The 20,916-nt window shown below is 36.2% G+C and overlaps 1 protein-coding gene across 6 annotated transcripts in view; it reads right to left on the bottom strand.

Annotated features, from left to right (window-relative positions):
* The window catches only part of ADAM22 (ADAM metallopeptidase domain 22), a 233,525-nt gene that overhangs the window by 21,156 nt on the left and 191,453 nt on the right, over positions 1 to 20,916 (bottom strand). For all 6 annotated transcript variants that reach the window (XM_049641401.1, XM_049641402.1, XM_049641398.1 and 3 more), the window contains 6 exons: positions 19,933 to 20,038; positions 17,726 to 17,845; positions 14,152 to 14,320; positions 12,188 to 12,302; positions 9,249 to 9,339; positions 5,403 to 5,420 (listed from right to left, as the gene is read on the bottom strand). In XM_049641401.1, coding sequence (XP_049497358.1) covers positions 5,403 to 5,420; positions 9,249 to 9,339; positions 12,188 to 12,302; positions 14,152 to 14,320; positions 17,726 to 17,845; positions 19,933 to 20,038 — 619 coding nt within the window. The remainder of the gene's footprint in view (positions 1 to 5,402; positions 5,421 to 9,248; positions 9,340 to 12,187; positions 12,303 to 14,151; positions 14,321 to 17,725; positions 17,846 to 19,932; positions 20,039 to 20,916) is intronic.

Here is a 20,916-nt window from a genome sequence, read left to right as displayed (position 1 = left end):
TCAGAGCCTGGAACCTCCTTGTGAGTTCAAGCTTTGCATCAAGACCTGTGTTGACAGCTCAAAGCCTGGAGCCTGCTTTGGATTCTGTGTCTCCCTCTCTCTGCCCTTCCCCTACTCATGTGCACACACTCTCTCTCTCTCCCTCTCTCCCAAAAATAAACATTAAAAAATTATAAAAATATAGTAATACAGGACAAATGATACATATTCTTATTCAAGAGATCTTTAATCTCTGGAATCACATTTTCTGCCTTGCCTCCTATGAGTAAAATATTCTATCAATGCTCAAAAAAAAAATGATCTCAATAAAATCAGAGCTCTGTATGTCGTCTCAGGGAGGAAACTTTCCTTTTGGATATTAATATTATAAAAGAATGCCAAGGAACATCCATCAATATCACATTTCCAATAATAATCCTTATGGTTAAATCCTTTTCATCATCATTACCTTTAATGATCATCTGTATAAGTTGATGAGATGTAACTCACTACAAATTAAAAAAAGACAAGTTCCAAATCCACTTGAATTTTCCCATTAATCTATCCCCTAAATTACCTTCTCTTTACATGGTTCTAGCATTTGTGCATTTACCCAGGGCTCACTTAGCTGATCATGCAGGCTTAAATGGACTGCCTCTCATGACGGATGGGCTTAGATTTGTTGTTGGTTTGTTGTTGTTGTTTTAACTGTGCACATTTTACACTCCTTCAACATAATTCCTCTGCAGTGCATGGTCATCTATCACACAACACACAAAACTCCTAAATGCCAAATATATCATAAACTGTGGGCTTCAGTCAAGGGGCTGGAAGGAAGTTCAAGTACAATGAACTTCTGGGGCATGGCCTTGTTTTTATCGTGATGGGCAGATTAGATTCTTACCTACCTCTATTAGGAAGACTCCAAAATATAGACGCTACTCTGCATTCTCCTTACAATTCCATAAGGAATGCATGTAACTTTCTTCACATATTAAATGAATAAAAATGTTAATTATAAATTAAGAATTTTGTTAAATCTCTTAAGAATAATATTTAACATTCTTCACTGTCCAGAAATTTATCCTTCATCAATATCCATTACAGATTATAACAAACTGATTTCTTCTTGCTTAAACTTTAGTGAAGATAGAGAGTATCAGGTCCCCATGATCAATGAAATAATATTTCATCATTTGTTACATAAGATCATAAGTGACCAGCTAATTGATTCTTTAAAAAATTTTAACTGAATGTATTTTTCTAGTCTTTGTGACTTTCTTCTTAAATTTTGCTCATTTCATGGAATTTTGAATCAAGAAGTGATTACTACATTAGATGGCTTGACCAGTGCCAAGTTTTGTAATGGGAACATTATCTCATGTTTCCCACATTATATGCAAATATTGTAGACATGTGCATGAATTTTTATAAATAATGGCCAAATGAAAATAAAAGTTTATTTAACTAAATTCTTTTTCCTCAAGAAGGAACCCTCTTATGAGGGAAATCTGGTATTTCTTTAAAGGGTCCATTGAACCATAATATTTAATTTAATAATCCTTACACAGACTCAAAATGAGAATACAATGAGAAAAAGTAAGTCTTAACCTTCATGCTGAAGGAAGCATTTCTCCAATGTTTTGTTGGTACCTGGGTTGTCTGATATTGGAATTGTTACTTTGCTGTTTTAAGAAATATTGTGTAATGTGTACCAAGTCACATTGACAGATGCATGAATGTCACTGAAATAATAATAATAATAGTAATAATAATAATGTAAAAACAAATTAAGATAGGTTTGAAAAAAATGAGGGGAGGGTGGTTCACAAGCAGAAAATAAACTGGTTAAAAAGGATGAGAGAGAAAAGAAGTGGGGAAAGGGGTTTCTGCTTAAGGAATAGATCAGGAAGATATGATCTAGTTATTTATTCTATTTCACATTAATTATAATGATGTGTGTTCATTTCAGACAAAGGAAGAAAATATTTCAGCTCACTATGGATGTCTCATAAATCCAAGTTCAGATTAATGTTTTCTTATTCTATTGCTCTTTGCAAACCTATCTGAAAACTAAAGCTCAAACTTGTAATTCTTGTTACAAAGTATACACATGCTGGGGCACCTAGTTGGCTCAGTTAGTGAAGCTTGAGACTCTTGATCTCGGGGTTATGAGTTTGAGCCCCCTGCTGGGTATAGAGATTGCTTAAAAATAAAACCTAAAAAAAAAAAAGTATACAGCTGCTAAATCCTAAAGCAATTATGCTAAAAATGTAAGTGATAGCATCAACTGAAAATATTATGGAAGTCTTCTTCCCTGAAGATTTTAAAGAAAAAGATCAATAGCCATCTATCCAACCACATGATGTGTAAGAACTCTCGGTGGCTCCTAGGTTACATGGTTCTACCCTTCACAAGGTAACATCAGCAGATTTAAAGTAATATCATTCATGTATTGGGTTCTGCCTCTACTGTGCCCCAGAATAGGGTTCTATTTTTTATTAAGCAATTTGTAAACAAAAAGAAAACAATGGGTTTGCTTCACATCTTTTTGCCAGACCTGCTATTAAACCTATCATGCCAAGTTATCAAGCTCCTTCACAGAAGTACTTGCCTGACCTCTCCAATAATTTGAAAGTTATGCCCAATGGCATTTCTGAGCCATTATATCATTAGTAAGAATCTGATAACTAGCTACATATTTAATACGGTCTTGCATTTAGTGTCAAAGCAAACCTTTATGTTCACGCATACCTATACCAGGTCAACCAGTATGTGTGGGTCTCATTCATATCCGTGAATGCTGCCTTTCTCTTTGAGAATAACCACATCCACCTCCTTTATTTGAAGATCAGAAAAACACAAAGCCCTCAGAGACCACATACTAATAACTTCCCTTGCGATAATGCTTTATAGATTACAAAGAACTTTATCTGGTTTTAAAGTCGTGGAAAGTTTAAATGATTTCCCAAGACCACATCCTAGCAAGTGGATTTCTGATTTCTTGCCAATTGGTCCGCTCACCATGGAACCTCAGAGGAAAACCTACCTTAAAGGCAAGGATGACTCAAAATTCTTATTTCTATTTCCTGGCATCTTTTAGAACTGGACACATCTTTATTTGAATCCCTGACAATATTTTTATGAGACTATAAATTTCTTAATGCATCCTTTGTTCCATTCACCTTACCACCTGCTCTGTAACCATTGACAAATATTCTCAAAAAGGAAAGTCCTTCAGAAGATATTTATACATTTACGACTTGCTGATCTAAAGTCCACTGTTTGCTACTTCTCCACTTTGAGGATTATTATACAAGGCCTAAGACTCATTAGCAATGGACAGGGCAAAAATAAATAAAGTTTGTGATGAAACATATCAAAATACATAAAATAAATATCTGTCGAAGATGTGACAGCTCTCAAAATAATGAACTAGATTCCAAAAAAGTAACCAGATCGACAAAATGATGACTCAGTAATACCAGGAGGCATGAAATTTTATCAGACACATAACGAAAATTCTTAATGTAAAAATGTTAACTGTTCCTAAGCATATATTGAGATAGAATAAGAAACTGGTACACAGTTTTGCCTATGAATAATTTTTTGTACCGTGGGCAATCCCCTAATTCTGGATAATACTCTTGGTGAGAATGTGTCTTGGAGCACTGGTTTAGGTTTGCTTATGTTACACAGTAGTGACATTTTACTTTTTATCTTATATAGCTAGCAATATTAAATTACTTTAGAGTCTTAGCTACTATGGAAATGAGCCTGGGTCATCAATATTTGATCTTATTAGTCTAATTTTATTTTTCATTAGAGAAATCCACCAAACTTAGATTTCAGTGTGACTGATCAAATTCTACCCAATAGAAAGCTTAAATGATTCCAGCTCTTCTCCTGTAGTTCCAGACACTAGAATTTTAAACATATCAAAAAGAAATCTAGTTTTTAAAACTTAATTAATTTTGTTTAGGTTTACCTTTTACATTAATGATGAGTTAGTTACCCAGAGCAAGGTGAATATTTTCTATTATCTATGCTAACTGACCAAGATCTGCCTTGTGAGCACATTTATAGAGACTATACTAATGGCTAAAGTCTTCTAGGAATTTTAAATTATAACATGGAAGGAAACCGAATGAAAAAATGAAATCTGGTTGGGGAGTGAAAAGGTGTTATCACGTTTATTACTTCTTATTTCCAATCTGCCTCTGACATTTAATGGAACAGTGGGGAGAGTTATGTAGGAACCTGCACAGATATCTTGAGCACAAAACTAGTACTATGTGATGTGCAAGACCTGGTCTGGCTCATCTATTTCCAGGATATTTAAATGTTTTTATTGGGGCGCCTGGGTGGCTCAGTAAGTTAAGCGTCCAACTTCAGCTTAGGTCACTATCTCGTGGTCAGGGGATTTGAGCCTCGCTTCCAGCTCTGTGCTGACAGCTCAGAGCCTGGAGCCTTCTTCAGATTCTGTGTCTCCCTCTGTCTCTGCCCCTCCCCTGCTTGCGCTCTGTCTCTCTCTCTCTCTCTCTCTCAAAAATAAATAAACATTAAAAATTTTTATTAATAAATAAATAATTTTTTGTATCAACAGCTAAGAACATTAATAATTTTTTAAATGTGAAAAGTGAAGGAGATATCTCAATATGGACTAATTTAGATTTAGAAAAAATAGGCATTTTTATAAAACTACATGAATGCTTTGTATCTCTTTTTATGCTGTTAGCTAAACACAGATTTTAAGGTTATGATGAATAGGGGTACCTGACTTTATGGGCTTTTATATTTATAAAAAAAGTACACTAGACAATCTGAGATTCTAATAATGCAAATCATTTCTTTACCTAGGCAATTACCTAATCAGTACAAAAATATTTTCTTAGGCAGAGATAATCAGGCCCATTAAGTACTAGGACATTCTCCTGAACCCAACACAGTGCCCACAGAAATGTTATCATTTATGAATGGAAGTTACTAATACAACAACAGTAACAAATAACAAATAAATTCCTTTATAAAGTACTAGGCAATAAGATTGTTTAAAAGATGAAGAAAAGCCAATTAATTAATGTAAACACAAGTGGTTCCTTAACATAGAGGAAGTTTGTTTGAGATGGAAAAAAATTCAATTCCACACATATTACTATAAAGGTAATACAAGTAACTGCTATTACTGTAGTATTGTTGGATGAAAGAACCATTAAAATTAAACAATAGGTCTATTTTAAAGTAATACATTCCTCAGCACCATTATTAAAATTATCATTTCAAGGTCATGAAAAACAAGATTGCTTTATCATTTCAACACAAAAACAAAGTCAACCTGATTTATAACTGCATGTATAAATTCCAAGGATGCTAACAGGATTTAAGCTTTTCAGTTATATGTTCAGGTTATTCTCATCACATACCTCTGTTCTCGATAATTTCTTTTCATGGACAAGAAGAGAAGGGGGGGAAAAAAAGAATTAGTTACCTATGGAAGTACATTCAGAGAGAGCACTAAACATAAAAGCTCTAACACTCATCGAAAGGTCTCTACAAAGGATTTTGAATTGCAGAACTAAAATGAGGAATACAGTCTCTCTCTTACACACACACACACACACACACACACACACACACTCCTCACTTCATCTTTAGAAATGATACCAATGGATTAGTGACAATATTTTCAAATAACTATTTTTAAAAGCATAAATAAGCTTCAGTTATTAGAAAAATAACTGTCTTCTCAATATCAATTGTACCATATTTAACATTTAGTAATGCTCTAAAGTCAATCTTACTCAACTTACTTATATAAATTAACTGTGCTTCCATAGAAATAAAAATCATAATTCATTCCTTTTTGAATCTATACCTGCAAACTAAAGCTCTTCCTAAGAATTTCAAATAGGAGAACATAACTGGACCCTAGAACATTTTATGTCATCATGTATGTAAAATATTAGAGTGAGTTAATTCACAGCTGTTATGGACCTTCTAATTTACCACTACTTACTGAAACTGTACACTGGAAATACTTTGTTCAAAGTTTAGTCTCTGTTTTTCACTAAAACAAAATTACATGAGTTTTAAAACACATGATCTTAAAAATGTGTCCTAGATGGTATAGTAGTTAAGACACCAGAACTCAAAAGAGTTAATTTTTAACTTTCTATCATGACCTAATTAAGTTTTAGTATTTTGAAGACAAGTTAGAAAGGCCAAGCAACTGAGTAGTGGGCTCCTTCCTCCTAGATCAAGCATGTTTCCATATTGCTTTCATTTGTAGCACCTTCCTCTGCCTATCTAGTCCAATAAGTATATTGGCTTTTTAAAAAAAATTTTTAATGTTTACTTATTTTTTGGAAGCAGAGAGAGACAGAGCATGAGTGGCAAAGGAACAGAGAGAGAGGGAGACACAGAATCCAAAGCAGGCTCCAGATTCTGAGCTGTCAGCACAGAGACCAATGCGGGGCTCGAACTCATGAACCATGAGATCATGACCTGAACTAAAGTCAGATGCTTAGCCAACTGAGCCACCTAGGCACCCCAAGTATCTTGGTTTAATGATGAGCTCATGAGAGTAAAAGTTCCAATTTGTTACTTATGATTTTTCATTCTTCAAACCACTGGATAGTGGGGGAGAGAATAAGCTCCAGAATTTTTCTATTCAGTATGTGTTAATTTTATTGCCTCAGTGTGATTACGTGAGTGGTCTATCAGTTCCAAGTGAGTCTTGCTCATTGCCTATTCCTGCCATTCCTTCACTCCAAGGCTTGGAGAAGGGGTAGAAAGTTTAATTGGAAGGATTAATGAGGAAATGAATTCCCACGTCCTACATCCATCTTTGAATTTCAAATAGAGTATGAAATTCATGAATTTAATTCCTGTATTAAAACTTAGACATTCCCTTTCTATTCTTAAACATATTCTGAATAAGTTTAGTAGCATTAAAACTTCCATCATTTACGTTCAAACTATTTATGAAGAGGATACTGTTGTATGAATAAGATTGGTATTTTTCCTTAGTGAATATACAAAGTACAAATATTCAGAAATGGAAAAAAAACAGTGAAATCTCAAAAGAATTTCATAGAAATAAGAAATGATATAAAGAAATAAGTATTTTAATTCTAATTATTAAAGCAAAGGTAATTTCATTAGCAATAGGAGTTTAGATTTCATATTTTCTGAAAAGTAATTTTTTTCCAAGATTGCAAAAACATGAAATACCAATTTGCATCAGTAGGTGGCAGAAAACTGCACACAATAGAACTAATAATTTTGCTTTCCCCTTTTCCCATGACCAATGAAACCCCTGAGCTACTTCAAGAATGCAAAGCTTCTGATGACAATTGCCACATAGGTCTTAAATCAGGGAAGTTGAGGAAACAGTGTTACTCCAAGATGGGGCTGATTCACCTGAGGTGTGAGGCAAGATCAAACAACAAATACACAGAAAAGCCTTCCTTTCAAACATGGGAATTTACAACTTCTAATGTTATGCTGAAATCAGCTCGTGCAAATATAAGTATGCAATATACCTGATGGCCTGCACATCAAAAAGGCCCATAGGTAGTGAGCATGTATGAGCCGGTACAGAGCTAGGTTCTCATTTAATCAAGGCAAAGCATTCCTACTGTGCTGTGCCCTCCTTCACTGGTCTAGGCTGTATTTACTATGCTGTGCTGAACTATATACTATGCTGTCTGGGTTGCTTGTTAATATAGCCTTCCACAAATGCCTTCTATCTTTTAATGCCTTTAGCATATGAACTTTATTGTGGCAGTAAGTTAAATGTTTTCCATCAAAGAAATTCTTTCAGAGTTTTGACCTCGGAAAGAGCAACAGCCATGTACGCTTTTAAAGAAATTTCTTTTAACTCAACTGGTTTAAGACTATGTCAGGTAATAATAATAGTAATAGCACATAATTATATAGTGCCTAGCCTACTGAAAGGCTTGGGGTAATTTGGAAGCCTAAACTATTCTAATATCCAAGTCTTTCAGTGAACTAAGTTTGGTCTATGAGGGCGAAAAGGTGCTAAAATGCGGTAATGGCCAGAATGCCTAGAAAAAATTGCAGGCCCTTCAAAAGGGAGAAGCCCCGTTGGCCCGGGGTGCTGAGACATCATCATCAGAGATCAGAACTATGATTTTAAGTTGAAATATTAAACATAACTTAAGGTTCACCATATTTAAGTGTCAATTTATTAAATTTAAATAATTTACTTGAATACTAAGGAAATTTTTTACATCATAAGATGTACTTTAAAAGGAAGTTAAACATATTAAATATACAAATAAGTTTTGAATTTTTGAAGTCATTTACTCAGCTAAATGTTCAACGAGATGCAGGATTCAAAAGTTATATAATTTATAACTTTTTAAAAATTATATATAAGAACTAAAAACTTGTAAATTGAACTTGGAAGCTTAAGAATTAGGTTGTAGGGGTACCCGGGTGGCTCAGTAGGTTAAGCATCTGATTTCAGCTCAGGTCATGATCTCACGATTCGTGGGTTCAAATCCCATGTTGGGCTCTACGCTGACAGTGTGGAGACTGAAGCCTGCTTCAGATTCTGTGTCTCCCTCTCTCTATGCCCCTCCCCACTCACGCTCTCTCTCAACAATAAACATTAAAAAAGGAATTAGATTGTAAAAGTTGTAACTTAAAGCTGAATTTTAATTTGAACAAATAAAATAATCTCTGAACAGTATTTTCTTCACACACAAAAACCCAATATTAACAAATAATAGTATCTCCTTCATACTGCCTATGAAGATAAAGAGGTTTTGTCCTCAGCAGGATGCAAGGCCATACCAAGTACGCAGCCAACAGATGTGCTGCTGCTGTTCTTGTCAATATTGATGTTATCACTGGGGTGGTTAGTAAAGCACTATGCTCCCTACATAACTATCTTGCCTAGATTTTTGGATATGGGTTTAAGTCAAGAGAACCTGTGTCACTAAAGAGCCAATCCACACAGCCTTAGTTTAAGACATGATTTAGATTGATTTCACTTCACACCATGGTTTTTAAAACAATATTCTTTACTTTAAGAATAGAAGGCAGTTATTTCAAAATTTATTTTCAAGAATAATAAATCATGATTACCTCTAATCATGCCAAGAATAATCACTGATTGCATGTTCAGCCAGAATGATTTTCACTGAAAATGCTACAAAACTTTCTAGATGTTTAATTCACTTAAACAAAATGTTTTAAAGTATATTTTGATAGTAACAATACTGAGACATTTCACTTACTTATAACCCCATGCAGTTATTCCTAATATGAGGGCCAGCACCAAGATAGTGCCAGCGATTATGCCTATTATGATATTGGTACCAGCAACACCTACAGGGAAAAAAGAAAACAATGAAGATCAAGTGTATGTAATTGAAATTTTGATACAAAGTTCTTTCAGGAACTTTATTCTCCATATTTGGAATCATGACACTAACAAAATTATTTGTTTTAAAAAGTGGGTATTGTTTTCTTTTACCAGTCTCAATGTTAGAGAATATTTTTTTTCATTTAATGTTTTTGACCTACAATTGATACGCTGTTGTAGTGGTTTCAGTTGTACAGCATAATGATTTGGTATTTGTACATACTGTGGAGTAAAAAAATGGGTGTTTTTTAAAAGGATAAAAAAATCAACCATTACTTAGCAATCCCCATCAACTGTTTTTTAAAAAATAATTCTTGGCTTACATTCCCTTTTAATTCTTGTCCCAGTGCGTTCTGCAGTTTTATTTTCCATGTAATTTTCTCAAAAATAAGATGAGGTCAATGAACTACAAGAAGAGTAAAGACTGAAAAAAAGGGAGGGTAAGGGTGACCCTACTATATTGCCATAGCACTCTCTGGACAAGAACTTGTAGAAATTCATGTTCTTTTTTACTCTGACCTCTTCCTCAGGAATTCCAGAGATGTTACAGTCTTTGTCTCTCCATCTTTTTTTTTTTTCAAGTTTATTTATTTTGAGAGAGAGACAGCACATAGAAGAGAGAAGAGAGAACATGAGTGGGGCAGGGGCAGAGAGAAAGAAAATCCCAAGCAGGTTCTAAGCACTGTCAGCGCAGAGCCCAAAGCAGGACTCAAACCCATGAACTGTGAGATCATGACCTGAGCCAAAATCAAGAGTCGGATGTTTAAGTGAATGAGCCACCTGGGTGCCCCCATGTCACTCCATCTTGACAACTTATGCAAAGTTCTTATTGCTCCCACTTGTACGTGTGATACACTGTCACTCATATATAAGCTCCTTAAGAGAGAAAACATGTCTACAGAGTTATACAATCAGTGCTCAGGTGATACAGATAATACAAGCACCGGGCTTGTAGTTCCCAGTCTTTGTAACAATGGCTGGCATCCTAGAGAAGGAAAAACCAAAGATAGAGTGTAGTGAGCAGGAGATCAGTGCTGGTCAGGCATGAGAGTGAGGCAGCAGCAGACTGGCAGAGGGCCAAGACTGGGCTGACTCTCAGGATTCAGTAATGGCACTGTTGTGTCACCACCTGCTGTCAGATAGGCAGAGATGTAATCCATAGGGGAGATCATGGTGGTGTGAGTGGCCCAGTAAGTCAAAGCCTTGGTCAAAATGCTCAAGTGACAGCCCAAGAGCAGAAAAGACTGATCAGAGGCCTGGCTGTTTTGCTGATAATGATCTGCACCACACATTTCAATCACCCAGATCTGTTTCACTCAGAGCAGCTCAGATCTCTTTTTGTCTGCTGCACTCATGAAGCATCCTTCTAGATGTCAACCATCAGTGATCATGTGCAACAGAGCAGATGGCAAATCCCCATGACAGAAGTGGCAGCCTCCTTGTCTGGGAGCCCTCAGTAAATCATTTCGGGAGCAGGGCATCTGAGGAAACTGGCAGACTCCACCCTGCCCAGGTCCTCTGTGAGATGGGTGGATGCAGAGGACCTTCTGGGTCAGTGGGGTTTTCCCACTGTAAGGCCTGGCATGTCTGTATTTTCTTCCTTTTCTTCCAGTGATTTTTAACAGGGATCAATAAACTTGGATGCCAGCCTGGTTATTTCTAAGTAATGGTAAGACTTTTGACAAGTCACTTAAATCCATGGATCTGAATAGCCACATCTCTGCTTTAACTGCTGAAAAGAAGCTCCACATTACCATTGCTAAGGCTGAGGATACCAGAATCTTAATTCTTTCACTTTCCTTGCTAAAGTCATCTTGGCTAAGCATTTTAACCTGTCTGGATGATTACAATGAACATACTTCTTTTTTCTCATCCTTTGGAAGTGAATGGACTTCAGAATTTGAGAACTTCTGTATGTAGAACACTCAATCATGAAAGATAATAAAATAGTTTACAAGGGGACCTCTCCTTGCAAAGTATGCGTTCTTTCAACTATCTGCGTTTAATTTCTACTTCTCCAGTTGGACCATTCTAGCTTTTAGATCTGCACCTGTTGTTTATTATCCATGTCCTTAATCCCCTTCCAGGCACCTTGGCTAAGGTTACTACTTCTAGAATTACCTACAGTTCAGGCTACAGAACTCGGGTTGAATACAGATGAGATTCTATAATGAAAAATATTAAAGTCGGGGCACCTGGGTGGCTCAGTCTGTTAAGCATCCGACTCTTGGTTTCGGCTCAGGTCATGATCTCATGATTCGTGAGATTGAGCCCCACCCACCTCAGGCCCTGCACGGATAACCCAGAGCCTGTTTGGGATTCTCTCTCACCCTCTCTCTCTCTGCCCATCCCCTGCTCATGCTTGCTTTCTTCTCTTTCTGTCTCTCAAAATAAATAAATAAACGTAAGAAAAAAACACACATTAAAGTCAACAAGATATTTAAAACTCAATTCTTCAACTGTTTTTTTTTCCTACGTATTCAGTCCCCAAATATAAAATTCTTCCCTTAAATTCAGACAGTTCAGAAAGAGGACTACTGCTTTTTCACTTAACTTCTAGGGTTTTGTTGTCAGCTCCCAAAAATAGAATACTTGAAAAATCTCAGTCTCATGTAGGACAAGATGAGGCTCAATCAGTAGACTAAGTTATATTCAATATTACACATGATTACAAGTTAATGGAAAATATCAACTTCATATTGTAGATCCCAGTTGTGTTTTATAGTTGAATTATAATCTAAATGAAACTATCTGAAGAGTTTCCTTTAGTTATGCATAAAACGATATAATGGCACCAAATCCAGTACCTACCATTGCCAGACAGAGTAATGCCAGTCTTGGAGTCCTCATTGTGAGGGAAGTAAGTGCTGCAGTCTGCACCCACCCAGTGTCTGTTACACACACACTTCAGTTCATTACTGCAAACCTGAAATCCAAAATCAATCAAGAGGAAACGTCAACTCTCTGATACAATGGCATGAAAACTAAAGAGTGATTTCTAATTGTTAATGCCTAGAATTTGATGGTACTGAAAAATTATCGGTACTTTCTTCTTCATACTAATTACCTTATTTCTCACTCAAGTACCCAAAATAATATTTTCTAGAGATCAGCAGTTAGACCCAAAGGGAAAAATGAATTTTAACAGGGGAAATGAGTTTACAGTCCAAAAAGAAACCAATGAAATTACTGTTTTGAATTTCATTAACTTAAATTTTATAGGAGGGAGGTTTTTATTTTTTTATTTAAAAAAATTTTATAGGAGGGAGACTTATAAAACTAAGCAGAAATACAAGCATTTGCCAATTATCTAATACAAACGTTTCTTTCTTCCAAACATAATGTCAGGAATTCTAGATGAAGAAGACATTGTTATCATTAGCATGAATGAACAAGAAATAATTTCAATGTTTTTGCCCTATCCCCCAAAAAGCATTTCCGCTAACATTTTCTTATTAAAGAAAGAAGACTTATTAGACTCATCTATAGGAGCAGAACTACTTACCACATGCCTTCTCTATTTTCATTTGGTGTAAGAATTCCTATCCTTTGGAAAAAAGTTACTAGTAAGACCTCCCTAAGAAACTTCTTGGCACATTCCTGGGGATCTACGTGGAATGACCAGGATTAAAGGCTGACAATTTCAGGACAGGGATCCTTCACCTCAACTGGATATTATGACCAGTTCAAGCAAAGAATCTGGTGAGGGTAGAAAGAAAATCATAGTACATGCCAAAAGAAAAAGAAGTGAAAATGATTTTATTAGTATAGGAATTCCTAACTGAAAATGAGAAAACTATAGTCACTAATAGAGCATGTTTATCTAAGCTACAAATTTTGTTATCTACGACTAACATTATCAGATAGATATATGACAGAAAGAATAAAATTTAGTATTTTATACAATGCCATTATTTCTATTCATTTGTTGATAAACACTTCCCTGAATTATTCAGTTTTCATTTCGAGGAGTTATCCTCAGCTGATACACACTCGGTGTGGCCACAACAGGTACTTATGATCTGTTCTAATTGCTTAGTGCCTGGACAATACGAATTGTTAAATACTGTGGCCAATGATCTTCCCTTTTACACCCTTTTTAAAAAACCCCATTACAGTTTATTAAAATTTGTCTCCCAGATCACTTGTAGAAAACTGGCCATTATACTTCTATTATATGAGATCACATTAACATGATAAGAAAGAAAAACAGAAGAATTTGGTTAGGAAAACTATACTTTTTCTTATTCCCAGGCTTGCACAGATTATGCAAGAGAAAGTATTCCAGTGACTATGACCAAATAACTGTTTACATGCCAGCTAGAAACACGGATAAGCATATTTTCCATTTTTACAAAATAAACAGGTTAGGGTCATGTCTATTTCTTTTTTTTTTTTTAATTTTTTTTTAATGTTTTTATTTATTTTTAAGACAGAGAGAGACAGAGCATGAGCAGGGAAGGGGAAGAGAGAGAGGGAGACACAAAATCGGAAGCAGGCTCCAGGCTCTGAGCCATCAGCCCAGAGCTCGATATGGGGCTCGAACTCACAGACTGTGAGATCATGACCTGAGCCGAAGTCGGACGCTCAACTGACTGAGCCACCCAGGCGCCCCCCTTTTTTTTTTAATTTTTTTTTAATGTTTTTATTTATTTTTCAGACAGAGAGACAGAGCATGAGCAGGGAAGGGGCAGAGAGAGAGGGAGAGGTCATGTCTATTTCTGTGTTACAAAAGAATAGAGGAGTTTCCCTGTGGCAAGGTACTGAATACTTACTCCATTTCCTGAACAAACAGTGCCTTCTTTATTGCTTAAGCAAGTACTAAAGTTGAAGGAAGCCACAGGAAGACACCTGTGTTCTAAGCACATCATTTGGGGACCACAAGGTGTCCCATCTTCCACATAGCCAAGATCTACATCTTCCTCAAGCTTCACATGCCCACCACTAAAAAAAAGGAAGCAAAAAGAAAATAGGATTGTATTAAGTCACATTCATTTTGAGAATCTGCTTTAAAAAACTAAAAAGTGGGCAAGAAAGTATTGCCCACTTATTGTACAACTGCAATAAAGTCGTACAGTGCTCTCTCTTCCACCATATATTCCTCCTTGGAAGAAACTACTTTCTACTCTATTTTCTACTCATCATCTAATAAAAAACAACAGCATGAGCATTTTCTTCCTTTAAATGAAGAAAGCAATTGAATCTTTTGATCTAATGCTTTTGAGATATTGACGTATTTTAGAATTTGAACATAATTATTATAGCAAAGGTCTGAATTAAAATAGCTTTATCATTTTGCCTTGGATATCATGTACAAGTCAAGTGAGGCATTACTGCTAGGATTTGATTTGGTAGTTGTAATTGTAGCTTTCAAGATTTCAAACATGTTTCAAACAAGCATGAGAACTGGTCTGGGTTTACATTTCCCAAGAAGGTTAATAATTTAAAAATTATATTAGAGAATGGCTAAAATATTTAACTTCACTATTCAATAGAGCAAGCCTACATGTTCTATAGAAATTTAAAAAACCAGAATGAGATAAAAATGTATATTCATAGTTGATTTACTCATATGGTGCCATGTCAATGCCAGCACATAAATCTCAATTCTTTTTATTTATTTTTATCAAAATGACACATGCATACAGTTTAAAGAGTCAATCAGATAAATCAGTTTTTTAAATGCAATAAAGTCTTACAGTGCTCTCTCCTCCACCATATATTCCTGCTTGGAAGAAACTACTTTCTACTCTTAATTGATTCTTTTGTTATTTATCCACACATTTTTAAATAATGAGTGTTACTATTTTTTATTTTTCCATTTCAGATATTAGCAACCAACTTACCTCTATGGAACTTGAAGATTTATGTCTTTTTCCTATACCCCCATCATAAATTTTGTTTAATGAATAGTTAAATCAATAATAAAAAGGCACATTATTACGACTATGTAAATGTTATTCAGTTGAGTGATACAGTGTGCCATAATTAAGTCTTTTCTTTCCTGCACAACTCTTCATTTTCCCTCAAATTAGCAAGTCTCTTATTTGTTGTCTTTTTTGCCTACTTTTTAAGAATCTGTCACCAATGTAAAACTGATCAAACTCTGCTAACCCCAAATCCATACTCGAGATGTGTCTTGAGCATCAGTTCATCTTCCTGCAGAAATGTCTCCTAGAGTTTCCATCTGCAGTCTGCCCTGCTCCTGTCTGATCTAGTTGTCTACTGTACCTTGTGGAAAACTTGAACACTTGGATTTCCCCTCACCATTCATTGCAGGATTGCCCTGTCTTCATGGTGGGTATTTTGTTTCCTACATGCACAGCCTTTCTCTTAGTTTACTCTTTGATTTTGGTGGAGTACAATTTCACCAATAGCTTCCTGAGAAATGGTACAGGGCAATAAATTCAGGGGCAACCTGAATATCGAAAAGTGTCTCTATTTTCTACTTTCACACTTGATTGATAAGGTACAGAAATAAGGTACAGAACTTATTTCAAAAATCATGTTGTCCATTGTCTTCTGATTCCCAGGGCTCCTGTTAATAAGATTCCAAGTCTGATCCTTTTTTTCTCCTCTCTGGAAACATCTGGGATTCCTTTCTTTGTCCTAAGGTTGTGAAATTTCACAATGACATGTTTAAATGTGACTCTAATTTCACTCAGTGTATTTGGCACTGGTGAACCTGTCAATGTAGAAACTCAAGTCTATCCATTGTAGACAATCAAAGTCATTGACAATTTCTTCACTGGTATTTTCTCTGTTCATCGTGTCTATTCTAACTTGGTGAGGTTTTCTCTGTGGTTCCATTCCTTTGCTGCTTTTGCCCTACTTTCTGGGAGATAATTTCAACTACTGAGTTTAATTCCTACCTCCCTATTTTAAAATTTCCAACAGCATTTTATTTCTATGAATGCTCTTCATTTTTTTAAATTTTTTTCTATTTTGAGTAAGAGACACAGCAAGCGAGCGGGGGAAAGGTACAGAGGGAGAAAGAGAGGGAATCTTAAGCAGGCTCCACACTCAGCATGGAGCCTGACACAGGGCTCAGTCCCACATCTCTGGCATCAAGAGTCGGATGTTCAACCGACTGAGCCACCCAGGCACCCCTGCTCTTCATTAAATAGCACTTTATTCTGGTTTCATGATAGAAATATCTTATCTCTCATAAATATTGACAGGTGCCTTTTTTTTCTGGCTCTTTGTAACTCTTTGTGTATGTGTGTTAGAGCCTTTATTCACATGTCTGATAAACTGCTCATATTTGAGTTAGGAAATCAGATAAACTATAGGAGATTTTAGGGCTTTCTGGCTGAACATCAATGAGGCTAGACCACTTCCATACACCCTGATATCAATATTGCCGGCTATCCTTCAGTTTGGAAACCTGCTTTATTATCTGCAGAATGTAAAGCTCAAATCTTTATTGGGAGGGTGAGCAATCCCCAGTTTAGGTGGGTCAGGCAGTAATCTGTTAGCAGACTTTCAACTATCTTCTTTAATTTTAGCCCTTCCTTGCCCCAAATCCTTTACTCCCTCTTGCAGAAGTAGATGATGCTACCAATTTTTGAGCCTTTTGGGAACTAACTTTATAACTGGGCTACCTCTCAGTTTTCCCCGTTACTGACTTAGGAATTCAGCTTTCTTAGTTTTTTTTTTTTAATTTTTTTTTAACATTTATTTATTTTTGAGACAGAGAGAGACAGAGCATGAACGGGGGAGGGTCAGAGAGAGGGAGACACAGAATCTGAAACAGGCTCCAGGCTCTGAGCTGTCAGCACAGAGCCCAACGTGGGGCTCGAACTCACGGGCCGCGAGATTGTGACCTGAGCCGAAGTCGGCCGCTTAACCGACTGAACCACCCAGGCACCCCTCAGCTTTCTTAGTTTTGACAACTATTTGCCACACATCCATTTGCCTTCCATACTCCAAAATTTTGTTGTTGTTGTCTCTTCTCCCTTTCTCTGCCTCCCTGTGGATACATGAATTCTAAAAAAAGATCCAGTTAGTGTCATTTTAGTGGGATTTCAGAGGGAAGTAAAAGAAGATGCATATATTTAATCCACTGATTTTACCCAGGAGTTCTCACTCACTTTCCTTAGTAGGAAAGAAATGCAAACCAAACCCTGCAAGGTATTACTGACCCATTAAATATAGCTCCAGCAACCAAAGTCAACTAATTCTCATCTTTTCAACCCTCTTGTGTCAGGATTTACTCAGTCACCTCTCTGGGCTAGATTCCATGTCGCCTTGCTAACATGCATGGGAACTGAAAACCGAAGTGATTTTACGCGGCAGTCCTCAGAAGTAAGATGAATGATGTTCTCATGGAAAGAGGTAGAGCATTACCTGCAGTTTAATGTTCTTCCCTGCTGCACAACCAAAGTAGATGTGATTTCACCGTCAAGTTCTCCAAGCCTTGGGATGTTACCAACATTGGTGCACAAAAGGTAACCACAAAGCACATCCCTGTGTTAAAAGATAACAATTCTTTACTTCTTTCCACAAAGAGAGAACAAACCATGTATAGTTAGAACAATAATCTTATCCTGCTTTAGCGTTTGTTTTTCATGTTTGTTTACATTTTATTTGCTCAAATTACAAGCTAAATACGCTCAAATTAGTTTGCCTCTCACTTTAAAAAGTGTCTTCTCTGAAACTCCTATTAGTGCACCAAAATCCCAACTGTGTTCTAGCTTTTCCTGTACTGTCCATTAGTTCAAGTATTTGTTAAAGGAAATTATCCATCAGATAGACATCTTTTAGATCAGAATCTCTTTCTCTAGAACATATTACCGGATATGTGAAAACATTTTTTATTATTTGGTAAGTGAATAAATGACCTTTGGGTGAGTATTCTTTTGGAATACAGCTCTTTCTTTAACCTGTTTCCCCCAAATAAAGAAGAATTATGTGTGTGTGGGGGGAGGGTATGTGTCTATATATATAGACACACACTCATGATCCCTTTTTCAATATATTCCACTATTCTTCCAACTGCCACATATAATAACTAAACCTGTAAAATATTTGTACTGGTACAAAATATTATCTAACATATTTTCTGTATATAGAACATTTTAATTACTAACATACATAATTATAAATACATATACTGATAACTATCTTGTCAAGAATGATTAGTAGACTAGCGAGATTATATATGGAAACAGGCTTTATCAGATAGAGAAAAGAGAAAAATTAGAACTTACATCTATCACTAGCACAGAAAAATGTATTAATTCATCCTTAAAAAACAATTTTTAAAAGTTATTTCATTTTATCATATCTATCATAAACAAAAATGCTTTCTTAACAAAGAAGAGATGGTCAACATTTTTATAAGTCTTATTTATGTGCATGGAGCTTACAAAGTACTTTAGGATATACAAAGAAAAAAAGACATGGTCAAGGAAATACACTCTCGGTGAGAAGAGAATCTCACACATAAACAACGATAAAACAGAGAGGCTGGGACAAGGGCCACAATAATAGAACAAAAGGCCGTGGGAATTCAGAGAAGAGGGAAATGACTTTACGTTTGTTTATTTATTTTGAGAGAGAAGGAGAGATGGAGAGTAAGCAGGGCAGAGGCAGAGAGAGAGGGAGACGGAGAACCCCAAGCAGTCTCCATGCTGTCAGCACAGAGCTTGACGTGGGACTCAAACCCACAAACTGTGACATCATAACATGGGCCATAATCAAGAATTGGATGCTTAAGTGGCCAAACTACCCAGGTACCCCGAAAATGATTTATTTCTAGAATAAACCCAGAAATAATTCATAAAGCATGGAGAGAGGTGGGGGGGAGGGGCAGAGAGAAAGGGAAAGAGAGAATCCCAAGCAGGCTCTGCACAGTCAGTGCAGAGCCAGATGCAGGGTTCAAACTCACAAACTGTGAGATCATGACCTGAGCCAAAACCAACAGTCAGACACTTAACCAACGGAGCCACCCAGATGCCCCTCAGTAGAAGACTAGAATACAGCATGCCAGATCTGCTTGGCTTAAAACACTGCTAAGAGGCCTTTGTAATAGACCAAGCGTTAACATATGTCTTAGCTGGGGTAATAGGAAAGGAATGAAAAGATGAATTAAAGATAAATGGTGGGGGAGTAAAAGGGAAGAATGACCATGATTTGGCATTTGGACAATGTGTCAGAGGCACAGTGGCATCAAGGTCCATTGTGAGGCTTCTCAACTGGAGGACAGTGAGTTATGGTGACCTCTGACAAAAACAGTGGTTTCGAAAGTCAGAGCCAGCTAACTGAGAACATATTCTGGTGGCTTTAATTTTTGTTGCTTTTGAGATGCTAGCAGGTGCCTTCTACGTGAGAAAGTCCTGAGGCAGCTGCAAGTGTGACCTGGGCCTTTGGGGAGAGGCCAGCATATGTGTTAAGATTTGGGAGGCTTCTGCAAGGTAGTGCTGGAATGCAGTGAAAAGATGAGGTGAGCAGGCAACCGAAAGCTCTGGAGGATGCAGAGAAGAGGAAATGGGACGCTGAAAGTAATGCTTGTAATTCACTAAGGGATAAACTCTGGACAAACTTCATCTCACCGTTTGTTGCACTGTATCCACGTATCTTTGTCTTTTCCACAGTTACCCTTCTCCGTCCCTTCGATGTTCAGTTTCTCATAGCAGTATTTGTCTGATGCCATCACCTCTGAAGCAGAATAGAGTTTTCTCTCAGTGAGGGACAGAACACGTGAGTTGCTCAAAATGTTTGCAGTAAGGGAAAGAAGCCATCTAAGGACTCTTCTTCATGACAATGTGGCCAGTTCCAAAACCTGGACCCATGGTTCTCCAGAGTTTTACTTGACCACAGACATCCATGACTCAGCTACATTCTTCATGACTGCTCATTGGAAATTTGGAAAACCAATCTATGTCAATCTTTGATAGGATTGAGGCTATCGGTTCCAAGGAACAACACTCCTCACAATTTGGCCAATAATTAGGGCAAGATACTACCAAATGGCTCCCAGAATAAATACTCCACACTTTAATCTTAGCGCCAAATATAAAGCACAAATTTTTCACGTGTCAATTTTTATTAATCATAACGATGAGTTTATTAAAATAGCTATGCACTATAATTAAAGATTTAAGAAACAGTATGAATTCTACCTTGTTTATAGTTAATTCTTATAGTTAATTCTATAGTTAAGTCTATAGTTAATTCTACCTTGTTAATTCCTAACAACTATCAAAAAAAACCACCTTAATTTTACTCTGTTCTAAATAAGCTTGAATTCATGTTAAATGTATGAGGGCCAAATAACATTTTAAACAATGTCAGCATTACAAAACTTTAATTTTGCTAAAGCCAGGGCTGGCTGATGGGATTGTCCTGTAGTGAGATCAAAAATGACTTCTGCAAACTAATCAAATGATTACTGTTTGTGTATATTTTATTTTTTTTTAATTTTTAATTTTATTTTTTATTTAAATTAAAGTTAACTTACATACAGTATAGTCTTGGTTTCAGGAGCATTTGTGTATATTTAAAAAAATAACTAGTCACCATTGGTAGTTCTTTTT

This window comes from Panthera uncia, chromosome A2 (assembly GCF_023721935.1).
Source record: "Panthera uncia isolate 11264 chromosome A2, Puncia_PCG_1.0, whole genome shotgun sequence".
Lineage (NCBI taxonomy): Eukaryota > Metazoa > Chordata > Mammalia > Carnivora > Felidae > Panthera > Panthera uncia.
Note: the sequence above shows the minus strand (reverse complement) of the source record. Positions and strands in the feature narration are given on the sequence as shown.